The following is a 25178-nucleotide window of genomic DNA, read 5'->3' as shown; positions in this document are numbered from 1 at the left end:
ACAGTCTTGGACCAAGCGATCTGTGTATTTCTTGCCTGCCAAACTTTATTTCTTTAAGGATCCAATCTGGATAGCAAGTGTTTGTGAAGGCTTTGTGACCCAGGTTTGGTAATGATCCCTTTGCTGTTAGGTGCTGTTTCTGGATCCACTGCAGGAAGAAAGTGTTGAACTGGTGAAGCTGGCAGAGCTTTTCTACAAGCATAAGATCCCCCTAAGGTTGGTTCTGCTATTTGTCACACCTCTACAGCTGTTTATGTGGTCTAGTCTTGGCATTTATAATCTTTACCAGGTAGTGATTCTCATTTCACCTGCAAATTGAATACTTGTTTTGTCCCATTCCTATAGAATTGGATTTGTGTTTGTTGTCAACACCAAAGATGAGATTGATGGCTTCTCAGATGCAGGGGTTGGATTTTACCGACTGCTGAATTACATCGCAGACGAATACGATTTATCCCAGGCTCTGATGTCTGTGGTCTCAGTAAGTATATCACATACATAAATCTCTGTTGTTTTAGCAAGTGTTTCTTGGCAGCTCATGTCCCTTCATGTCTCAGAAGTCAGTTGCTTTATTGAACCTTGTGTTATCCTACAATTTGAGACATCGTTGGACGAGAGGAGTGAGTGGGATTTTTGTGTCTGCTATCATCTTTTTCAAGAGGACTTGGAAATTATTGACAGTGGCAGGGATTGTAAAACAGTGACGGTCAAGTCTGAACTGTCTTGCCACTCTCTTGCAGTTATACAACAAAGTAGACGTAGGGGAGACGCTGTCTGTTGAGACGCTCTCTTCTTACCTGAAGACAAAATTCCCAAAAGCCAATTCTGAAAGGATTCTTGGTGTGGACTCCGAGTATGATGATAAAAGAAAGGTAAGCTGGAACAGGTCTTGATTTTGTTCATTGGAAGTAACAATAACTCCATAATCTGTCATTAATGAAGAGCAACATCCCAGTATTTAGTCTACGTTTTGTTTGCTCCAGGACGGTGCCCTGTTCTACAAACAGAGTGGCCTGGGTGCTCTGCCTCTGGCCTTATTTAATGGAGTTCCACTGAGCCCAGATGAGATGGACCCAGAGGAGCTGGAGACCGTCATCCTGCAGCGCATTATGGACACCACCACTGCCTTTCAGAGAGCTGTCTTTATGGTATGACACATATGCATGGACAGAGATTCACCATTTGTTTTATTAAAACTTGCTAAACGTTCTTCTTTTTTTGTTGTGAAGTAAAACTTTCAGATTATTATAAATAAGGGAACTGATGTAAAGTTGGGTAAAATATTAGATGGAGTATAAAACAGGATAAACCTAGGCTGGTATTATGTGTTCAGCAAAATGTGGTAAATATTTAAAAGTATGTTAGCTAACTCATCTATAACTAGGTTCCTTTTTGCTCGATTTGCTAGACTGAAGGTCCCTGCAGTTTGCAGTTATATATTCCTTCTTAGCCTTCTACGTTTTGTATTTATAGGCATGTTTACACCAAATTGCATGTCAATCAATCAATCAATCAATCTTTATTTCTAAAGACTTAGGGCCTACGCCAGATCCACTGTATTCTCAAAGACTGATCTTATCAGTGATGTAACTCTCATACTTTTTTGTCCTTTACCTTACAGGGTCAATTAACTGAAGGCTCAGATGTGGTGGACTATCTAATGGAACAGGCCAACGTGGTTCCCAGGATGAACCCTCTTATTTTAAGCACTGATCGAAAGTACCTTGACTTCACGGCCACACCAGGTGATTTAAGCTACTTACGCGATCAGATATTGATTCACTTTCTACATTGCTCTCATGTTATACTTTCTTGCTTTGCAGTTGTAGACGACTGGGAGGACACAACTATGTTCTCATTCTTGGACTCCAGAGACAAAACAGCTGTGATGGCAAAGAGAGTAAAGTACTTCACAAATAGTGGTAAGAAGTTGCTCATGATTGTTTTGCTTATAAACGCTATTTCGGATGAATGCACACCATTTCATTTTCAGAGTTTCACAGTCACTTGTAGCAGTATAGATTACTTATACAAGCATCCAAAGTGGAATTACTATTGTACATTTATTTGCTGAATATCTGTAAAATGAGCAGTATCTAAACAAAATGATTCTACACTGCTTCACTGATCTCTGAAAATGTGAAATTGACCTTTGTGAAGGCAGACAGGCTGTGCCTCCAGCAAGATCATTGCTGAGTTTTCTGACTGGCTTTCAGCCAGCAGTCTAAATGGTCATCAGAGCTGCATTTCACTGCTCAGGCCCAGAGTGTAAACGCAGTCAGGCTGAGGAGGCTGATTGCCATCCTCTCTCTGTGGACTAGCTGACCAGCCAACTGCCTGCTTTTCTGACTGACTGGCTGACTGGCTGGGGGGAATTTAACTATGACAGGTGGCATAGTTCTCCTTTAATATGCTCAGCTCTCTGCCAGATGTCTCGTTCTCTCTCACCTCTGACACACAAACTAAACATTCACTGTAATGATTTGGGATGCAAATGTACCCCAATAGTCAAATGCCAAATGAATGCTTGAAAGAGAACTGATGCTAAAATGGACCATGTGCATCCCTTTGCGACCACTCTGTCCGTCTTCTAATACCTATTTTCAGCAACAAAATGCACCGTATCACAAAGCACATGTCATCTCAGGCTCATCCCACCGACATGACAATGAGCTTAGTGTACACCAATGGCCTCCACAGGCACCAGAGCACTTTTAGGATGCAGTGGATGAGAAATTTGCAGCATGAATGCGCAGGCAAAAAATCTACTGCAAGTGCATGATGCTGTCATGTCAGCATGGAACAGAATCTTCAAGTTTTGTGGCATGGATTCAACAAAGTGTTGAAGTGCCACCAAAAAATCTAACTTACTTTAAAAAGAAAAGAAGAAAAAGAAGAAAAAAATTCCTCTCACTGATTAAAATGTGTAATAACACAGTGCTTGAAATTCTACGCAGCATTTCTGTATATTTGGTACAATAGATATGTTTTGGTCTTTTGTCCTAGATGAGGATGGAATGACTGCTGTGACCATGTGGATAGTTGGAGATTTTGAGAAGGTTTCAGGGAGAAAACTGTTGCTTAATGCTCTGAAACATGTGGTGAGTACAATCAACACAATGTTCTCTTGTCCCCATTCTTTAATCCCATCGTTTAGTTTGTATTAGGAGCATCTTGGTAGACATAATCAACAAATATATCACTCTTAACAATATCAATTGTAAGCCATAGATTCTTAAAAGGAATGAATATTGACTCACATCAAAAAAACAAATCACCTTTGACACATCTTAGTGTTCCTACAGCTACAAAACTTGTCCACTGAAAATCAGTGTCTTGCATAGAAACTGAAGAGATGAAAAGCATTGAGATGGTTTGGATAGTCACCAAAACCCAAGAAAATTTACTTTAAAACACATTCTGCTGTATTCTCTCACAAAAGTCATCAATATAGATGCCTCTACAATGAAATATTTACTGTTGATACACTCTAGATGAATTAGGTGTGATGTAGCAAGTATTCTTTTTGTCATGAAAAAAAGATTACTGGTAGAATAAGTTGAATAGGAGAAACCTTTACTGCTACTTTAAAGCAATCAGACTCTCTTGCTGGTGCTCTTCGTCAATGACATCTGTGCTCTCTGGATATATGAGAACGTGTGATATTAGTGTGAATTATATCGCTGTTGTGTTTGTGTTTGTGTGTGTGTGTGTTTGTTTGTGTGTAAGCAGAAGGCCAGGTCTGGAGTGCGTGTGGGGGTGATAGATAACCCCAGAGAAAAGCCCAGGGAAGATAACACTGTGCTGTATAGGGCTATCTGGGCTTCACTCCTCACCCAGAAGAATAAGGCTGCAGCAGAGTTTGTGCATAAACTCCTAAAAGAGGAGAGCGGCCAGCTTCTCCAGCAAGGGACCAAGATGAAGGACTTACTGATGCAGGTAAAAAAAAAAAAAAAAGCATCAAAAAAAAAAAATCCAGTACTGTGTTTTTGCCACTTCAGAGATAGTAAGATTCCAAACATTTGGAAGAGTTTTAGGTTCGGCTTGACAAAATATGTTGATTTACTGATGAAATCGTGAAATGACATTTAATTGTCACTATTGTATTACACTTACAGTAACATGCATTGGATATTAAAGCTTCCTTTTCTTCCCCCCCTTTTTAACCAAATGGGTCCATTGCACACAGTATTAAAATAATGAAGAACCAAAAGGTAGTGATTTTCTGGTCAGAGTATTGACAAAGTTCTTGCATAGCCTCTTGTTTGTAGACATTTAGCATTTGGAAACCTTGGCTTTTCCTGAAAATTGAAAAAAAGATTCTTTAAAAAAAATAGTGTGAAAAAAAGTGAAGGTTTATACATGTATAGCACCAATTATGTGTTTTAGTTATATATATATTTTTCATTTTAATTAGTTTTAGCTAATTAGTGAGTGCCATCACAGAGATGTCACATTCGTGTTGCACTGGTGTTCTGTGTGAAATGTTTGCACATTGCTGACGCAGTAAGCAGCAGTAAACAGAAATATTGTGATGCCGGCAGGTACAGCTAATTAGAATTTTTTTACATGTATTATCTGCTGTTTGACACGTGAACGAGCTAAAGCGTTGAAATTGTGTTTTTATCACATCTTCTGAAATGATGATGTCGTGGTGTTGTACCTTTAGCCTGCAATGAAAACAGGGATGCATAGGAACAATGTAAAAGTTTTGATCATGTGACAGAATAACTCAGTTTTTTCTTTATATTAGGAGCTGATGAAATGAGTGAAAATCCTGCCATAGTATGTGTAACTTTAAACTGTGTTGCTCATGTAAAAGCAGGTAAAATTAATGTTAAAATCTGACTCAAGAATCATGTAGATATTAAGATGTTAATATCTTTTAGGCCACAGTAGCGTGTGATGCGCCTGACAAATCAGGATGCTTCATCCAATTGATGAAAAATGCTGAAGATCCAACACTGCCAAAAACAAAACAACTGAACTTATTGATTGGCAACACTGTGCAACCAAAGATACGAACGTTTTTAAAAGAATATTATTAAAGATTAACTGTTATTTATGCCTAGATATATACCATGTATTTATAGCAAAAGCTCCAACAGCTGATGGATTTATGTTACCTCATGGCACAAACTGTATATCATGTATGCTATAAAGTGTAGTGTCTTGTGATCCAACCCTGAAAGGCATGCAGGACTACAGTGTGAGAGTTACTTTGATAAAAAAGCAATTAATTAGTGTTCTGAGAATGATTGCTTGATAATAGTTGGTGTTTGTATAAGGCGTGTCACTGTGCATTAGAGGAAAGTTACTTTGCTCTGATATAATCAACTCTATTATCATAAAGCGTAACGTTAAAAACCAGAAAGCATACGTTGGGTATAACCACGTGCAGATACTGTATTTGTCTGAGCCTGCTTTCTTGATTTAAGTGCACAGTCAGAGAAAATGGTGATTGATGAGCCCATCTTCTCATGCCTCTCTTGAACACCAGCTAACAGAATACATTTAGAGCACGCATGATGTTCCACACCCTGTGGATACCAAGCAAAGCAGGCTGCTCACTGTCAGTTCCACTTGAAATGTCACAGGAGCCATCACAAGGCAGGCTCCACACGCTGAATCTTTAACTAAAAAGTGCTGGTGGATACCTGGTCTCCTGGAGCTGATGAATAGCTGAACTCCTGCTTACTGTTCGTGGTTGTGTGAGCCACATGTGTTTAGCCAAGCCTGACCATCGCTCTGCTGCTGTAAGCAGTCTACAACCACCGGTGTTCACCATGCTGTAGTGTGCAGTATCCACCCACGCAACATTGCACGTAGGCAAACAAATTTTTAGGCGCTAATCAACAAATCAGCTGACAGGAGAGCTCCTATCTCTCCCATCAGGAGTAAGTCATATAGTACATTTTTCATTTGGGACCTACTATAACAAACTGCCCTTTAATTATACTGGCCTTAAACAATTTAGAGAGAACGGACTAGAAATAGCAATAGAAAGATAGGTAAGAGGCAGCTGTGAGACTTGAGACCCAAAGCCAAGGGATATGAGTTTATTATTGGCTGCCAGACAGACTTGCTGACTGGATTGTGCTGACATTATTGGTATTTCACCTGTTCTCCTGAGGAGAAAAATGTTGGAGAAACTAATAACCTGACTCCACAAACCCTCCACACTCCCACACCTAATTTGTTATAGACAAAAATGGCTGGGGTTTAATTAAGAGTTTGTTATATTAATTACAAATTGATTAATCTCATTTTCACACATGTGCATTTCTGACAGGTCTGGCTGAAATGTTTTCTGTTGGAAAACTGCAGTGATTGTGCTGATGCAAGGCATCAATGATATTGTGAATACATTTTTGCCTCACATACATCATTCCTTATGCCACTGCATCACCCAGACTTTTTTTGGACAGGCTGGAGTGGGAGAAATTTCCTTCAGCTACTCGATTGAATCTCAATAGTTGCATCACAAATCATGCATCACATCGCAAATTCTTCACAAATGTGTGAGCTGAAAGTGAAATCAATTTATCTAACATCCTAAACAAACTTTTGTTTCTCTGCTCTAGGGCATGGATGTTGATGCCTTTGAGAAAAAATTCAACACATTGGAAGTTGACTTCATCCGCAGTCAGCAGCTGTTCTGTCGAGATGTTCTGAAGCTCCGTCCTGGACAGCGGGCAGTGATCAGCAACGGCAGGGTGAGTGAACTCCAGCTTCAGTATATACCAATCAGCCACAACATTAAATCTACTGACAGGTAAAGTGAATAACATTGATTTTCTCGTTACTATGACACCTGTCAAGGTGGGAGATATAATAGGCAGCAAGTGAACAGTCAGTTCAAATGGGGAAGCGTAAGAATATGAGTGAGTTTGACAAGGTCCAAATTGTGATGACTGGATCAGAGCATTTCTAGAACAGCAGGTCTTGTAAGGGTATGCAGTGGTTCAAAAGAGGTCCATGGATGGACAACTGATGAGCTAGTTACAGGGTCATGGGTACCTAAGGCTCACTGATGCGCATGGGGAGTAAAGGCTGGGCATGTGGGCCAATTTCACAGAAGAGCTACTGTCGCTGAAATTGCTGAAAACCTACTGCCAGCTATGGTAAAAACATGTCAAAATGCACAGTGCAATGGTGCTTTTGGAGTAGCTGCAGACAAGTCAGAGTGCCCATGCTGACCCTTCTCCAACACCGAGGCGCCTACGACGGGCACACAATCATCAGAACTGAATCATGTAGTAATAAAAGAAGTTGGCCTTGTCTGTGGAATCCCGTTTTCTTTTACGTCTTGTGGAAGGCTGGATACATGTGTGTTATTTACTTTGGAAAGAAATAGTAGCAGGATAGCATCAAAAAGGTCAGTAATGGTTACAGGAACAGGACACAGAGTTGAAGGTGTTGGCTTGCACCCAAATTTTTCAGATCTCAGTCCAGTAGAGCATCTGTGGGATGTGTATGAAACCATGTCCAGTCCTTTCACAGGTCAGAGCTGTTCTGGCAGCATAAGAGAGACCTATTGCATATAACACATTCTAATGTTATGTCTCATTGGTGTAGTTAAATAAATATCCTCACTAACAGCCGGAGGTGTGGACTCGAGTCACAGGACTTGGATTCTAATCAGCCATGAGTCTGATGACTTCAGACTTAAATTGATAAAAAAAAAAGACTTTAACACGACTTGGACTTTAAGACCAGTGATTCATGACTTCCTACCTTTGCCCACGTCTGACAGTGTACAGTGGTGCATTACAACTTTCAGATGAGCAGAATTACATTTTTTATGTTTTGCCACTTGAGATGACAAATTTCTCAAATGACAGCTTGTATCAGGTGTAAATAGTGTCTTAACTGGGATCTCTGCTCCCAGTATTGAGTGGACCTCTCTCAGAAGTATGATAATGTTTTTTTCTGTGCATAAGACTGCTAATCACAAAAAAAAAACTCTAGTTGGGTGTGATGACAGCCTGAACAAGAAGCAAGCAACCATCAAGACCTATTTTAACTCAAAGCTTCTCTCTCACTTGTTTTTCTCAGTGCAACACACACAGACTGAATCTTTAAATCTATGCTATCCAAAAAACAAACTTACCACATTTAAAAGGAGCACAGAAATATACGTATAACCTACGACAGTGGCAACCTGCGGGCTAATTGTCTTCAGATCTCTTTTTATTGATAAAGCACAGTCGGCTACCCTCAGGATGATGACAAGTTACACGAGCAGAGCCACTACTTTGGTTTAATGTGAGAGGAACAGATAAGAAAGAAAAAATGCAACCACTGTCCTAATTTAATCAACAATATCCGCCTGAAATGGGGTCTCCAAGTCTTTACCAGGTGTTTAAAAAATCTGCAAATGTTAAAACTTAATCCTGAGGTATTACATTATAGAACCAATGATTTTCCCAATTGCGCCGATAAGCACAGAAGTTTATGCTTTTTATAGAATCTGGTAAATTTAATGATTCAAATGAAATATCACAATTTTGAACTTAGATTAATTTGGTTAATTTACCTATCAAAACAAATAATACACATGATAAGCTCAAGAATTGCTGGAGAGTTAAATATTGGAGGATTCTGTCTGTTTTTACAATTTCTGGCTGTGATGAATGGTTTAATTTTGGCTTTTTTATTTTATTTTTTTAAAGATAACATTTTTTTTTTAAACCAGATGGTGGGTTTTGGGGTTCAGAGGGTTAAGCAACAGTTCATATTTTCGGCGGGTCATCTCCTTTTCTGGTACAGATCTCAATTAAATCTTGGAACTATGAATATTCTTCAACTTTTGTTTTAATTAGTGAATTCTAAAAGCAAATGAGCTTGAACGGGAAAGGGAAAAACTAGATTCAGATTTTATAAATAGATTTTGATTCCTTTATTCTCATTGTATACACGGAGCATACAGAACGAGATTTAGATGCGCTTATGGAGACGGTGATATAAAATATACGAATAATAAAAATCAAGAGTAAAAATAGAAAATAAACAGTAAAAATAGCAAAACAGTCAAAGTACAAACCCATATTTGTGATACATTGCTATAAAACACCTGTCTTTTTGTGTTATCTGAAAGTAATACTTCCAAAATAAATAAAAAAACAAAGAAACATTTACCTGTTTCAAATGTTTTTATGTTTCAGATTTCTACTAAATTAGTTTAACTGTTTCCCAGTTTAAAATTTAACATGCCGATAATTTGGGAAATTCACCTGATGACTTGCTTAGGACCTGAAATGAAATGTATTCCTTGGGGCTTTACATTTAAGACTTATCAGTGAGTTGCAGAACTATGACTTTGTCCCATTTCTGCTAACAGCTAGTTCATTGTACTGACTAGATTTTTTTTCTGTTGAATGGACCACATTATGCTGTCAGTGAGTATGCTTTGCTACAGTAGAGAAAGTGCCTCTACGTGACTGCACTTTTGGAGGATTTTTCTCTCTAGTGTTTTCAGACTGCTTTCGTAGCACTGTCAAATCAGCAGGACGTCTGTTTCTCAAAGGTCACAGGTGGCATCGTGTGTGTTTGTGTGAGTGTGTGTGTGTGCACACTGTGTGTACAGACCTGATGACTGATGTCTCAGCGGCAGCAACACGGACAGCCACGGATGAAGCGGCCAGCCTTTGAGATGGCAGCAACAATTAATATTATCTTACATTCCTCTGCTGCATTGGTGGGGCTCTACTCCCAGAATAGAAAGCAGGGAAAAAACCCGGGCGGTAACGCTGAATACTATGACTTAAAGTGGATAAAACACTGTGTCACAATCACATTACATTTAACACCCCCTGGGCAAGTTGTAAATAATACATGCTGAGATAAGAATTGGCAAAGTCGTGTTCTGACTGCAGTATTTTCTTCATGTTAGATCCTTGGTCCATTTGAAGAGCAGGAAGAATTCACTGTGGAGGATTTCCACTTGCTGGAGAAGATTACGCTGAGTGGTTCTGCAGAGAAAGTCAAGAGCAAAGTTAAACAGATGGGGATGAAGCCAAAGCAGTATGTTTGTATTTTTTTAAGCTGAGCTGTCTGAAGTGAAATGTCCCTTATTTTTTCCTTTAGGTGTCTATGATGGAAATTTGCACATCCTTTTTTTAACCTTTTGTCTTAGGTTTGTTTATACAATGATCTGTACACATTTTTACCGTAATTATTCAAATTATCTTTAACATAGATGTTCTGAAATAAAGAAAATGTCCATTTTTTAGTAGCCTTAACTGATTTATGAGGCGACCTCTGTTAACAGCTTGATGTTATGTGAGCTCTGTTTGACATCTCTCCTCACACATACCCTTAATAAATTATTGCCTGACTTCTTTTCCCTCAGTGCCAGTGACTTAGTCATGAAGGTTGATGCCCTACTAACTGCAGCCCCCAAAGGAGAGGTCAGGAGGGAAGTCCACTTTATCAAAGACAGCCACAGGTGTGCAGTGTTTTTTTTTTTTTTTTTTGTGGGTTTACTTTCCTGTTGGCTCTGCAGCCTCACAGGAAAGTATTCACTCTTCTTTGTTATAATAGATCTGAAAATTGCCATGCCATCATTTCAAGCAGTACAGGCGAGTACATTTTTTTTGATTTGCGGTTCTGCCGAATAAGGATTGTACGAGCTCATGTTGCTGAATCTGCTTTGGTGTGCTCTTCTCCTCCTCAGTGTGCTCCATCTCTCGCCACGTGACAATGAGGTGTTCTATGATGTTGTGGCCATCGTCGACCCTCTTACCAGAGAGGCACAGAAAATTTCACCTCTGCTGATTGTAAGTTGTATTCTACTGTTGTCCGTGAAGTCCTAATACATCCAGTAATCACTGTGTACTAAAAGGAAAGGTAGAGAGACAAAGCTTGCTAGGGGGAAAAAGTTAAGGCGGAATTTGTCTTGTTGTTAATTCTCAGATACTATGATCCATGCTCATCTTTATATATATTTTTTGAGTTAGTTGACTCTGAAAAATTCTGTATCTACTTTATATTAAAGCATTTAGCCAGTCAAATTGATCTGGGAAACAAAATGCCTTGTGTCTTGTACACCTCACACATTCTGTGCAAGCTAATAGAAGCAAGCTTATTTATTTGTTTTTTTTGTAAGTATGCTGAATTATTTTCAAATATTTTATATATTAGTGGAGAATTTGTGGATAGACTGGCAATGACAAATTATACTTGACTGTTGCATCATGAGGGCTGCAAGGTGGCTCAGTGGTTAGCACTGTTGCCGGTTCGTATACCGGTGAGGACACCCGGGATCTATCTGCATGGAGTTTGCATGTTCTCCCCGTGCAGCGTGGGTTCTCTCCGGGTTTTCCGGCCTCCTCCCACAGTCCAAAAACATGTTGAGGTTAATTGGTGATTCTAAATTGTCCGTAGGTGTGAATGTGAGTGTGCTTGGTTGTCTGTCTCTAAGTGTAGCCCTGTGATAGACTGATGACCTGTCCAGAGTGTCCCCTGCCTTCACCCTAAGTCAGCTGGGATAGACTCCAGCTCCAGCTGAGGATTAAGCGGTGTATAGATAATGGATGGATGGATGGATGTTGAAGATGATGTTGAAGATATTGTATATGATCAACTTAGCTGTGTTATTTGAGAGTCTCCTAAAATTTAGTGTAGTAAGAAACAATAAGCTGCGACCAACCTTTTGTTCAGTGAAAGGCGTATTTATCTTGTACGTCTCTGCTGCATTAAGCTGTACTTTTCCTCCTGATTTATAACCGGACTTCTTTTTCTATGAATCCTGCAGGTGCTCAGTCAAGTGGTCAATGTGAGACTGCAGGTGTTTATGAATTGCAGGGCCAAGTTGTCCGAGCTGCCCCTCAAGAGGTAAGCTCCAGCTCCAGCAGTAATTAAATTTCCCTGTTTGGCTTGTTTGTGTATCCTCTTACTGCTGCAGACTTAGCATCTCTGCCTCACTCCGTCCCTTTGTAAGATTATACTGCACAGATGCAATCTGCTTAATAACACCGCCTTATTGCTTTGGGCCCCCACTTGCATCTCTGGGCAAATTGCTTACAACTTTCACTGCTGCGGTTCAAGCCATGCAGTGAAAACAATAATAGTAATAATAAAAAAAAAAAAAAACTACAGCAAATGAAAGGTTGAAATTGTCCATTAACAGTCAGACTCTTGGGTGAATGTTAGCTATTATGTAATTTGGGGTGTTTTCTTTTTTAATTTGTTCCATAATGGGCTGAGTCATTGGTCGTATTAGGATGCTGGAATAGCTCTTTTTTCACTACCACATGGCAGAAATCCTCCAGGACGTTTACCCTCACTTTGAAGGAACAATTTACAGTATGACCTGAATTGACCAGCTCGAATTTAATTAATGGAAACAAGACTTTCCCAACAAATCACTCACACATCCACCCTCCGCAACCCATCCACTTCGCACCCACCTAAGTGACAACCGTCTGTAATTGACACAAAGGACTACATGATGTGTTTGAGTGAGATAAATAAGGTGGATGTGGCCAGTTTAGCTGCAACTATATTGCGTGGCTACAACATAAATTCCCCTAGTAGTTCAGCATGTAATAATGCAGACACATTTCATGTTATTACCCTGTGGAACAGTATTTTTTTTGCATTATTGATTATTTTCTAGACATACTATTGTAACATTCAACCCCTGAAAATATGAGCTCATCGGTGGAGCCCCTTAAAAGCCAGAAATATGAACACCCAGCCAGACATCCATGAGTCATTGCTGTTAATCTATACTCCCATGAAACTTCTGCTTAGTCGAATTAATGCTCTTTTAAGTGACAAAGAGCCATTAAAAATATTGTGGCTAGAAATATGATACAACGGAGAAATTTGTTCTGTTTTTTGGGGCCGATTTTATCATGAAGATTCTGAACAGAGGATTAGTTTTGCAACCGCTAAGTTTCAACTTCCCTGCGTCATGTTTCTGTTAGAGCCACAAGCTTGGTAATCTTCTAGCCCACCCCTGGAGATACTGCTGTCACTGGCAACACATGAATCCCGTTCTGCATCAGTGGGTTAATTTCATTCACTGGTATACTTCTCATAGTGGCAAGACCACAGGGTTGCTCATCCTGCTCCTCTCACTTTTCTTCTTGTGGAGAATTGGTCATCTCATAAATTGGAATCAATCAAACGAAGACGGTGCGTTTCCTCTGTTGTACTGAGTTTTGCCTCCGTGACTACAGAGTGTCCCTGGCCACCTTCCTGTGCTGTGGCAGCAGCCCCAGTCGCACTCTGCAGTCAACAGCTCTGCTGCAGTGGTGGGAATTAACTTTTAGAAATCTCTCTGTGAATAAGAAATGTGTTGATGTACCTTTGAGGGTAACAAAGCATTCTGAATTAAAAGAATTAGCATGGCCGATGTTTATCATCTACCATGTTATCTACACTCATTATGACTGCTCTGTGTCAAAGGGCATACTGAAGAAAAGCAATTAGCATAAAGATTAGCCTGGAGCTAGCCTCTGTGACAACTGTAATAATGGAGAAGGGGAACTTTTCTGGTGCACAGACTGTTGCACGTATTTCTGTTATTGGCTGAGCAGGAACATTGGCAGTAATAGTATTAGATTCCTCACTTTGAAGACATTGTATATACCCAGCTGTCACAACAGAGCCCATCTCTCCTGTCCTAGAAAGAAGACTATTGCACAGCATGTCATCATTTTACTACTTGCTGAAGAGGACAGTGTGTTTGTTGGATGGAATTGTTGTCGAAGTCCAGTGGCAGCAAGTCCTGCAGACTAATCACCATTTTAGAGCGTTTTCTTTTCTGTTGTGCCATATTATTATTATAATTTGCTGTTAATTGCCTCACACTTGAGCATTTGTTTGACTGTTTTCACAGTTTTTACCGGTTTGTCTTGGAGCCTGATGTGACTTTCTTGGCCAACGAGACAGTGTCTCCTGGGCCAGTTGCCCGTTTCGTGGAGCTCCCAGAATCTCCACTCCTCACCCTCAACATGATCACACCAGAGAGCTGGATGGTGCAGGCAGTGCGCAGCCCTCATGACTTGGATAACATCCACTTGCAGGAGGTATTGTGCTGCTTAGTCATTACTACCTAGCAGTCTTATCATTTTCACCCTTAAGTGGAGCCAAGGTGCTTTCATTATCCCAGTGCTCTTGATGCTCTATAATTTGCGGTTCTCACCAGGTGAGCGGTGTTGTGGCAGCAGAATTTGAGCTGGAGCACCTCTTGCTGGAGGGCCACTGCTTTGACCTGTCAACCGGCCAGCCTCCTCGTGGACTGCAGTTTACTCTGGGCATGAGTCGAGACCCCCTCATGTATGACACCATTGTCATGGCTAACCTGGTCAGCAGCCTTCTCTACTTGATCAAAAAGTTCCTAAAGATGATGTTGATATTATTGTAGTTACTCACAGCAATGATTTTGGATTCTAAGGTTGAGAAACAAGTTTGAACTGTTTCCTAATTGCAATTACTCAGACTTTTTACTGTTCCCACTACAACAGGGATATTTCCAACTGAAAGCCAATCCCGGTGCCTGGATCCTACGATTACGTAAAGGGAGATCAGAGGAAATCTATCAGATTCTCACGTGAGTATGGCGGTTCTTTGTGATTTCTATCCCCCACAGATATTGATATATTTTGAAGCAAAAACTTAGGTACTGATGCTAATTAGGCAGCTTCATCCATAGCTCACCATCAAGGTTGTTTTCAGCTACCTCTCCATTTCATACTGCTAGCTATGAAACCCATCACTATGGTAACATGGAGAGCTGCTGACACTGTAGCAACGCAAGGTTTTGATGAGTGCAGGGAGTTCTGCTCAGCATAGAAGGGGGAGAGACAGGTAGGAGGAAAGGGTTGCTATTAAAGAGAAAAGAAGAGTGGAGGGATGATTCAGCTGGTCACCTGCCACGCCATCCATCTCAGGCTGTAGAATATCAGCAACAGAATGTGTTTTAGTTAGGATGGCGTAGGTGTCAAAGGCTGCATATACTAGACTGAGTGCACTGGTGTTGTCTAATTTCTCTGGATGAAGAAAAACAGTATTGTGCTTTGGCTGGTTTGATAAATTTCCAACAAAGTGCATTCTTCTCATTCTGCACTTTTACTTTAATTAAAATATACTTCGCCACTTTCCACTTTCACTTCAAATAAATCACATTCTTTTTCAAGGCGACTTCTAGCTCATTATATCATTTTCAAATAACATAAAAAAGAATGATAGTCAAGTGGTGATAATCCCAACACTGTGTGCGAGTCTGCATGGGCATCTGTAGCGCAGCGTACTAGATGCCCCTATATTTACAGATACTATCCTCTCTGGCTATCCTCACATAAGATTTAGGACACATACAGCCCTCGGTTCCTCTGGAATCATATCAGACAACCAAGATTTATCCCCCAATCCTCCAGGTGAAGCTAAGAGGTGATGTCATTTTTCACCTTGGCAGTGTCATTATTCTTGTGGTTAGCGGCACTCTGCTCTGGTTAGGTGGCCGATCAGGGCCTAGTGGGAGTGTCTGTGCTCTCCAGTCCCAGAGTGTGCATTTTCCTCTTGCACCCTGTGCTGCCGCTGCGCCTCGCCCTGACAGCGATGAATGAGATGGCCAGTTCTCCTCTCCTCAGAGCAGGGATACAGATTGATTTCTAACACAAGCCCTAAAGACTGATTTGCAACAGTGACAGCAGAGGGGGCCAAACACAAGCAGCGGAGTATGGGGGGAGAGGGGATGTGCTTTGTCCCAATGAGGAGGTGGCATTTATCATAGTGATAAGGTTAGATTTTTGTCTTTAGTAAGCTTTGGGCTTGTAATGGCTTGTTGTGCATCATAGCCTATTGCTCGTCTCTGCTTGAAGTTTGCTCTCTGGTGTTTCACCACCAGACCTTGCAGATTCAAGCTGCCAAAACACATTCTCCACTGGACAAATCAGTCCTAAAACAATTACATTGAAAGGCTGTGTTACGCAATCAATACTGTACAGACTTTCTCATTAAATCTACCAGTATATACAGCATGGCTGGGAAGTAGTGATGGGTAAAATAATGGTAAGGTGATTCTTAATGATGATGGAGAGTAATGAATATGGTTGGAGTGTGACCCTGGCAGCTGTCCCAGTATGTGCTTTTAAGTGTGTGCTTTCAGTGTCTGTCAGTGCTCTGTCCATTAGCAGCTGTTGTCTCCTTCATGAGAGGAGCCTATAGCTTATATTTGTTCGCTCTGTTGCCATTGGTAAAAGATGTGAAACAGCATCAGACGCTGACAAAAAAAAGTAAATGAAATGGAAGATTCAACAACACTGTTAAAAAGCAAATTTAACTCAGCCTGATTGGTTGAGTTGTTCTGTAGGTGTTAATTGAGGCTTTATATGAAGGCTTTAAAGGAGCATTTCTAGGTTTCCACAGATGACTTTTTCTTTCTGTTAACAAATGATACTATTAACAGTACGTTTTAAAAAAAACTATATAGAAATGATTGGGTTTTTTTCTATGTCAACAAGGAATAATGTTTGTACTTTAAATACAGTCATCTTTCTGACTGACCATTGACATTTTAAGTAGTTTTGGTGGGATAGTTCAGTCAATTTTGTAGGAGAACTATTACAATATGACAGTTTCTGTGTTTCTTTTTTTGCCAGTACATTCATAACCTCTAGTCAAACATATCTGCAGAGCTTCATTTATAAGTACAATGTCAACTAAAGATGAATTTGTATTGAATTTGTCTGTTTGTTTTTATCTATTCTAATCTAATTTTATCTAATTAATACAATTCTGAGTATTGGTAAATTATGTCATTATACAAACGGGTCTTTATCTATGTTAGACTAACTGGCTGTGGATCCATTGCTTAGATTTCATAATAATTGATTTTCACTCTTTGTAAGTAATCGTTTTCTCACTCTTTATTGTCTTTTCCAGGCATGATGGAACAGATTCCCCTGCAGAAGCTGGCGATGTGATAGTTGTGCTGAATAGTTTCCACAGTAAGATCATCAAAGTGAGGGTGAGTGTGTTTCTTAGATTCATGTAGTGTACAGTAGATGCTTTGTAGCACTGATTATTATTGAACTTAAGGTGAAATGCTCTTCTGTAGTTTCCTGTGATGTGCTCTGCTTTTCCTAGATCACAAATTATGGGTGCTACAACAGTTGTACACAGTCTGTGATAAAACCAGATGGAACATAATTGTTTTGTGGTTACTTTTGTATTACAGGTGCAGAAAAAGGCAGAGAAGATCAGTGAAGATCTTTTAAGTGAAAGTAATGAAAGCAAAGGCATATGGGACTCCATAGCAAGGTTTGTAACCTGTTCTCAGTTTCGTTGGCTTTAGTAGGTTGAAAGTCTTCCTCTAGCTCACAGGTAGTAACAACTGTGCGCTCACTGATTGATGGGTGTGCTGATGTGCCTTCCATTTGTCAATTATATGTTGCGGTTTCAGGAGATCTTACTCCTCCCCTGGATCCAGACTGCAATATTATGCTGTAAGATCTAGTCTTGCAAAAAATATGTGCTTCTGTAGGTATGTGTGTGTATTTGTGTGTTTTCCCCCCAACACTTCCTAACTGTGTGATCCTGTCTCCTCACTTAATGCTTGCTGTGTGAAGTGTTTGGAGCACTTTTGAGAAAAGGTAGGCAGTTTTTGGTGGAACCCATTTAACACCTAAAACTTCTTTGTCATAATCATTAGCATGCAGTGTGTTTTTTTTATTTTATTTTGTTGTTGTTTCAGTTGTTGCGCTACTCTTGTAATGAATCAGAATTAGACTTACATTCTAACAGTAATGCTGTAGAGGTGTGAACATATATTTTTAGAGTTTTTTTGCACTTTTTTATTTATGCAGATTTTTTTGAATATTAGCAGCACTACAGGTTGTGTTGTAGGTTAAATACATGTGTGTGTTCTTGTGTACATGCATTAACTATGCACACAAACAAAGTACTATGCACAGTTACATACAACCGTACACACACTGTGTTTAGTAGATTGCTGCTGGTTTAGTGATAACCCTTGTTGTGTTGCAGATCAGACTGTAGCATAAAGTGAAGTGGGGGACTTTTGTTTTTGTCTACAAAAACTTGGTCTTGGAATATGGATTGCCACCTGTATCATCTCAAGATGAGCGAAGGCTTTTTTATTCTTCCTCACTTTTCTAGAGTTGCCCAAGGTGAGATCGACCAGCTCCATGTGTGTGTACTTCTTAGTCCCAACATTGTGATGGAGTATTCCTTGGAGTACAAGAGGATCACCTGTATGAGTCTATGTACTAGATAGCATAACATAAGACATTAATATGTTGGGCTTCATTGGACCTCAGATTGATGCTTTATTTGTAGTGACATTACATTTGGTTGAATATTTCTTGGAACCTAGAGTGAATTAAGGAGCAAATCAGCAACTTTTTTAAGGGCACCAGCAGAGCAAGAGGCCATGAAACCAAAGAAGGAATCCGTTATAGCTTTGTTAGCCAGTTGGACTCCCCAGCAATGCCAAGGTCCTGGAGCTGCTATGGCTGCAACTCCACATTCAGTAGGAGCAGTGCAGATGCTGCCTTGGACCAGTTCTGCACTATGTTGGAGGAATTTGGCAATGAGTTTGGGGAGTTGGGAGAGCTCATCCGGTCTGCATGTGAACTGTCGGCATTGCAGGCCTGTGAACATGTACATTGGGGTGTTTGGGAATGCCTGATGTGGCTGGCTGATGCCACCAGCAAGTAATTGCAGTCAGAGCTGTGACTGATCAAGCGCACCCTTGGCCTCTGGGACTTCCAGAGGAGCTCGGAGTAGAGTGGCTGCTCCTTCATGTTGAAATTCAGGTGTTCTAATTGTCTGATGAGGTTGCTTTCTGGGCCTTCTTGTGGAAGCATTCAAGATTTGTCCAACTGGAGGGACACCGTGAGGCAGACACACAACAAACAGACCCTACTGGCTTTGGCATTTACTCTTAGGAGCTCTAGGATGTCCTTCGGGAGAATAAAATTAGAGCTACCCCTGTATAGTCTACTTCTTCCGTGGCCAGGACCAGATAAGCTCCAAGTGTTGGAGTAAATAGATAAACAAATTAATAGCCGAAAGGCGTCGTAAGACCATTTTCCACAGTATGCTTGCATTTAATTTCCCATGGTATGCTTGCACTTGAGTAATAAAAATACTCATTACATTAAAATGTTGCATAAAAGGTCGAATAAGATGGTTTCAAGAGAAGTAATTGCTCCTTAAGTGGCCGTAATGTATGAATCTAAAATTAACTGGAATTCAGCTGCATTTTGAGAGGAGAGTCCTTTCTTCTGGCATGATTCCAGTGTAAGCTCCTTTCAAAACCAGGGTAGACAAATCTTAGTGTTGAAGTCTGTTGTAAAATTGAGCAAGAAAGTCTTAACTGTTTATCCTGTACTGTGCTTAAGGATTCTTTGTCAAAGTGGTCCAGCATGAAAACGGCGCTCTGAGGAGTTTAAACCTAATATTCTACTCAGTCTTATTACTGAAGGCAGCTGGTTTCAGCTTAAGTTCAGAAATGATCACTAATTAAAAGACTGTAAGAAGACGTTGGAAACTGCCGAATATAATTTAGTCTGAGTAACACATGATACAAAATAACACAATGAAATATTCGTTTTCTCACTGATATAGCTGTTTCTTTTTTTTTAGTGTTGTTTTTTTTTTTACTGAACTCTGAATGACGGTCCCAGAAAAATATATTTCAAAATGACTGCACAAGGTAACCCAGCGCTAGGATAATAAAAGTGAAAGAGTCTGAATATTTCAGCCAATTTATTGTCTAGACCTTGACTAGTGGTCTTACAAAAGATTGTTGGTTTAAAAGTAAAGGTGACTTTATGTCCATTATTTAATTTGTATCCTCAGAATGCTTTGTAAAGAGCAAGACTCAAGGCCATGTATTGATCAACACTTATGAAGAATTAATGAGGTGGATTCATGCATCAGCAAACATCAGTAAGTCTAAGTGACAGAGCTGTTACACATTCTCTCGTGTTTAAAAGCAGCTTTATCTCTATCGAGCAAGAGCGAAGCCGAGTGAAAATTCTTTTCCAGGTCTCTCTTGTTTTTCTTTCTTACATGCTCTCCTCCTTCTTTGCTCTGGGATTTCTTGCCTTTGCGCCTTTTCTCTTCTTTGTCTCTGACTTGGAGGAAAATGAAGAGAAACAGTCCTTTCTTGCCACTCTCAGCCTGGGGAGCTTTGCGAGTTTAATGTCCTTTATGCTGCTCTTAGAAATCAGAAACATTGGGGCCACACAAGGTGTCAGCGAGCGTCGGCAGCTATCCTACCTGAGGGAATTGTTCAGGTTTCAGATGGACGTTGCTGTAAAATGCACCTCTACCCAAGTAGCTGTAGAACTTTTGAGTGTAGAGTCTTGGATCGGACTTGAGACATCATTGTTTTTCTATATAACAGGCAGAAGTGTTCGTCAACATGTATTGGCTGTGTGTTTACCATCTGAACTTTGTGCAATGATTACTGTGGTTTCTTCTGTGGCTTTGTACGTGCCGAGGCTGAGTATGGGCAGAAGAAATCCATGTTATTCAGACCACACAGCTCAGAAAATGAACTGAATTGCAGAGTAGTACGTTATTGTAATAAGGAGGTGTCCATGGAAGAGAAACTGGTTGTGGTTTGAGCTGTCAGGATGTGCTGTGAGCTGTGTGGGTAAAGTGTGTGAGGTGTGTTGGGAGTGTGGGGAAGGAGTGAATGAATATTAGAGAATGATCCTGTTTACAGAGTTGGAGGGCAAACAGAAGTAAAGTTTTGTCCAACTGGTGTCGTCCACAGCTCAGGATTTATCCAGAGCTCCGCGGACCCTTCCAGAGGTCCAGATTATCTCGCGTGAGGCAGCCAAACGGGTTCTCACCTGACCCTCTAAAGCTGCTTATCTTGGGGACCCCATTGTTGCGCTGGAGGCCCCTCACAATGGCTGGCTTAGTCATGGCAGCCTGTCGGCATCCCCAGACTCCACCAATGTGTGGTGACTACCCAGAAGTAGTGGAACACTGCTCGGCTTTGTTTAAGGAAGGAGTACATCACTTAGTTCGTTTTGTATGGATGTGACTTGCTTACCAGTTAGACTCGTGAATGTGTGTGTCAGAGAGTCTGTTTTAGAGGACATGTAGAGACAAACAGTATTCCCCCTCCCCTCCCTTCACACCTCCCTCTCACTCACTGGTGTCTTCCTGGAGCCTCGAGGCCGACGCTGTGGTTGTGATTGAGTGTGGGAGAGACACTCATTCCCACATCAGCAGTCTGTTACAGACAAGGACACACAGTTTGACTGCAGACACGTCTACCCTCCAGCACAAGTCCTGATTTCGGTGCGCTAAATGTGCCTTGCATCATGAGCCGCTGCTCTTTAATAGCGGTTAGGGTATGTTGATTCTTTCACAAGTGTGGAGAGTGTCCTTCGGATTTTTCTTTAATCTGTGCTTTTATCTCAGCATAAGACATTTCAGTTAATCTGTTTAACCATTTTAAAAAAAAGAATTGTAGCTTAACTGGCTGGTTATCGCAGTCTGAAAGGTAATGTACCGACTTGATGGGCAGTGTCTGTATGTATCAACTGTAAAGTGTGGTTTAATGTCATGTTTCTCAAGGTACAGAGGGTTTCTTTTCTTTTCTTGCTCGTAGTCTAGAACGTAGGTCACTGAGTGTAGACTGCAGGGGAAGATGAGATTCCACGAATGACCACATTTCAGGCAGTTTTTTCTCTATTTTCATTACTTAAACCAGTGAAGACACACCCGTATTACTTTCTAAAATGATTCCCTTTTTGTCTGTTTTTATATTTAAAAAAACTACAAGTAGCAAAGCTTTGCATTAGTGACTTAAACTATCCATTCCAATAATTGTTGGTACATTTTCTGACAATCAGCGATGCAATTATTTGACTACTCGTCGCAGTACTAGACTCACACAGTTATTTCGGTTCCTTAAAAAATGTACACAATTTAGACTTCTTTCTCGTCTAATCACGCTGCTCCTTCAGGGCCATCCATTCTCGCCACTTCTTTTTCTCTATCCTTATCCAGCAACACCAGGTTTCCAGGGCAACAGTCATATGTGTCTAATTCTTTCCAAAGGTTCTGGCAAAATGGCACCTGAGGCTACACATTTTTAATTGCAAGATGATGTGTTAGAGCAGCAGAGTCATGACTATTAAAAATATTTACGGTTAAACTATGCGACCACATTAATGCATGAACAGACAATGGACAATTTGACAGGTAGAAATGTTGTAGTTGTTTTTATTTTATTGTAGGTTTGTTTGAAAAATCAAACCCCAGCCCACATTTTATTTTAACCTCTAGTTTTTGATTCTGCTGCAAAATATTACTAATGTATCTGGATGTGGTTAATGTGGAATATCATAATCCATCCATCCATCCATCCATCCATCATCTATACACCACTTAATCCTCACTAGGGTCATGGGGGGCTGGAGTCTATCCCAGCTGACTTAGGGCGAAGGCAGGAGACACCCTGGACAGGTCACCAGTCTATCACAGGGCTACACTTAGAGACAGACAACCAAGCACATTCACACTACAATTTAGAATCACCTCAACATGTTTTTGGACCTTGTGGGAGGAAGCCAGAGAACCCAGAGAGAACCCACGCTTCACAGGGAGAACATGCAAACTCCACGCAGAAAGATTCCGGTGCCCCCACCGGGACGCGAACCGGCAACCACCTTGCAGCTCTGGAATATCATAATCCCCAAAAAATTTGGAAATCATCTAAAGACTTGTATCTAAAATATGGTGACCCCAAGACTTACAGTGCTAAATATTAATTAAAAAGAAACGGATAGGGCCGTTGTTGAGCCAAAACAGTTAATTGAAATTGCAATATGGTCAAATGCATTATCAAAATACTTTACTTTTTGATAAAGATTAAATGTGTCACAAAATGCTCTCATTAATAAAGCATTCTAATACTGTAATAATGCCCGGGCCAATAAATCATATTCTCCAGACATAAGGGAACATATGTGTTTGGTACAGATGGCAGCAAAAACTTGAAAAATGTGACGTATATAACAATATTCTTAGAAATAATAAAAACATGATCTGATCTCAACTGTTAACAAATAATTAGATCCCAAGACACACTGCTCTCATGTAAATGTCTGTTCAGATCTCTGAAGTGATTGAATCCAAATGCATCCCACTTTTTCATTTTTCTATATGGAGTCTGCATTAGCTGTGAACATGGGCTGTTTGCTGTGTCTGTTCTAACATTTTATTTCAGCTCTCAAGACAAGTGTCAGCAGGAGCTGGTCTGTCCAAATCGTACCACATTAGTTGATTTCCACAGCACTTCCATCCCCATTTTTGTTTTACTTCAATAAAACATCTCTGTTTACTGCACAGTGTTGCATGGTTTGTTGCAAAATGTTTTCTGCTGGCTGTTCCAACTGCTATTACCCTCGGCTCTACGAAAGCGTGGTGGCCACTGGCTTCGTTTTGATTTATGTTTTGATTTATGTCACTATAAGAAAAACATGCATCCATCAGAACACAACAGACTCATGGATTATGGTCTCATTTACAGCATCACAGGTGGTGGCTCAAAGAAGGATGATGGAGGAAAGAAAAAAGAGGATGTTCTAAACATATTTTCTGTGGCCTCAGGCCATCTGTACGAGCGCTTTCTGAGGTGGGTCACTTTCAGTTCACGAATGCATGCTTCTTTTTCAATCTCTGCACATTGCGTTCTTTTTAGACCTGATCCTGAAAGTTACTCATGTCTCGTTCTGTCTCTATTTCAGAATAATGATGCTGTCTGTCCTTCGGCATACAAAAGCACACGTAAAGTTCTGGTTCCTGAAGAATTACCTCTCTCCTTCTTTTAAGGTATGTCCACATTACATTCATATTTTATTACTCAAAGAAATATTCCCTTGTATTTTATTTGTTTAACCACTGTTTTTATTTATTTATTTTACATTTTTGGTGCTGTTAGGAGACCATCTCCCGCATGGCAGAGTCATACGGCTTCCAGTATGAATTAGTGCAGTACAAGTGGCCCCGCTGGCTCCACCAGCAGACTGAGAAGCAGCGGATTATCTGGGGATACAAGATCCTCTTCCTGGATGTTCTGTTCCCTCTGGCTGTAGACAAGATCATCTTTGTGGACGCCGACCAGGTAAGGATCAAACTGAGCCGATGTAGTAACAAGCTACATGGCAGGGTGCGATTGAAGGGGAGACTCGTCTGTATCAGTCCCGGTGTGAAAATTGGATGAGATTTTGAACCCTACTGTAAGTGTCATCAATCCTTTTCCATCCTGACCGAAGTCCTCGCTCTTTCTTGCAGATAGTTCGGGCTGATCTGAAAGAGTTGAGAGATTTAAACTTGGAGGGTGCTCCTTATGGATACACACCGTTTTGCGATAGCCGCAGAGAGATGGACGGATATCGCTTCTGGAAAACCGGATATTGGGCCTCACATCTTGGACACAGGAAATACCACATCAGGTATGTTCCCCTAAAAGCTATTGAACTCTTGATGGCAGCCCTAACTGATGTATTAGCTGTTGTGTTGCGTACATATTTTTTACATTGTAAATTATAAATCTAGGGTTGAGAAATGTTACAGCTGTTTACGTTGGTGGCCTTGCAGCTATTTTTTATTTTTAGCATCTAATTTTTTATACAGCCATGGTACATCTGAAATCATAAATCATCATCGTAAATAAAATGTTCTGCTCCTTGCTGGGCTTGTGGCATTGAATTCTCTGTCAGTCAGTGTGATGGGGAATCGGGTGGCAGTCAGCGGAGGAGCAGAGAAAAGAACTTTTAGCTTCACCGCTGGCTGATAGGGACAGAAAAAGAAAAGTCAGAAAACCACAGTGATTTCATGCCAATGCGGTGCTTAGCTCTGAGGGGCAGGGCGAAAGCAGAAACGATGAGAGATGATCTGCTCCAGTGAACCCAGGGAAAACATACGGCGGAGAATATCCTCTGGGAGACATAAATCTAATAAGTGATGAGTGAAACTACATAGTCTACACCTTTGGGTTCGTTAATATGCCATGTTAGCTACAATTATGTGAAAGTGCCTGAGGTATTTATCTTCATTGGGTCATTATTTTTATTTTCATAAAGTCATTCCTGTGGGCTTTTACTTTGGTAAAATGGTCTTCTCACACCTGCTTTTTATGTCTTCTCTCCCTCTCGTATTTCACC

General features: G+C 40.5%; 1 protein-coding gene across 1 annotated transcript in view; it reads left to right on the top strand.

Moving 5' to 3' along the window:
• Window positions 1-25178, top strand: part of uggt2 (UDP-glucose glycoprotein glucosyltransferase 2) — a 40211-nt gene that overhangs the window by 12156 nt on the left and 2877 nt on the right. Inside the window, exons 15-37 of the mRNA XM_008282487.1 lie at window positions 131-216; window positions 346-481; window positions 741-872; window positions 984-1148; window positions 1622-1745; window positions 1824-1922; window positions 3007-3101; window positions 3733-3939; window positions 6585-6716; window positions 9896-10026; window positions 10355-10450; window positions 10679-10781; window positions 11759-11838; window positions 13853-14042; window positions 14162-14320; window positions 14481-14566; window positions 16900-16984; window positions 17195-17277; window positions 17586-17609; window positions 23543-23647; window positions 23760-23844; window positions 23954-24136; window positions 24307-24467. Of these exons, the coding sequence (XP_008280709.1) occupies window positions 131-216; window positions 346-481; window positions 741-872; window positions 984-1148; window positions 1622-1745; window positions 1824-1922; window positions 3007-3101; window positions 3733-3939; window positions 6585-6716; window positions 9896-10026; window positions 10355-10450; window positions 10679-10781; window positions 11759-11838; window positions 13853-14042; window positions 14162-14320; window positions 14481-14566; window positions 16900-16984; window positions 17195-17277; window positions 17586-17609; window positions 23543-23647; window positions 23760-23844; window positions 23954-24136; window positions 24307-24467 (2747 nt within the window). The remainder of the gene's footprint in view (window positions 1-130; window positions 217-345; window positions 482-740; window positions 873-983; window positions 1149-1621; window positions 1746-1823; window positions 1923-3006; window positions 3102-3732; window positions 3940-6584; window positions 6717-9895; window positions 10027-10354; window positions 10451-10678; window positions 10782-11758; window positions 11839-13852; window positions 14043-14161; window positions 14321-14480; window positions 14567-16899; window positions 16985-17194; window positions 17278-17585; window positions 17610-23542; window positions 23648-23759; window positions 23845-23953; window positions 24137-24306; window positions 24468-25178) is intronic.

This window comes from Stegastes partitus, unplaced genomic scaffold (assembly GCF_000690725.1).
Source record: "Stegastes partitus isolate 25-593 unplaced genomic scaffold, Stegastes_partitus-1.0.2 Scaffold274, whole genome shotgun sequence".
In the NCBI taxonomy this organism is placed as follows: Eukaryota; Metazoa; Chordata; class Actinopteri; family Pomacentridae; genus Stegastes; species Stegastes partitus.
Note: the sequence above shows the minus strand (reverse complement) of the source record. Positions and strands in the feature narration are given on the sequence as shown.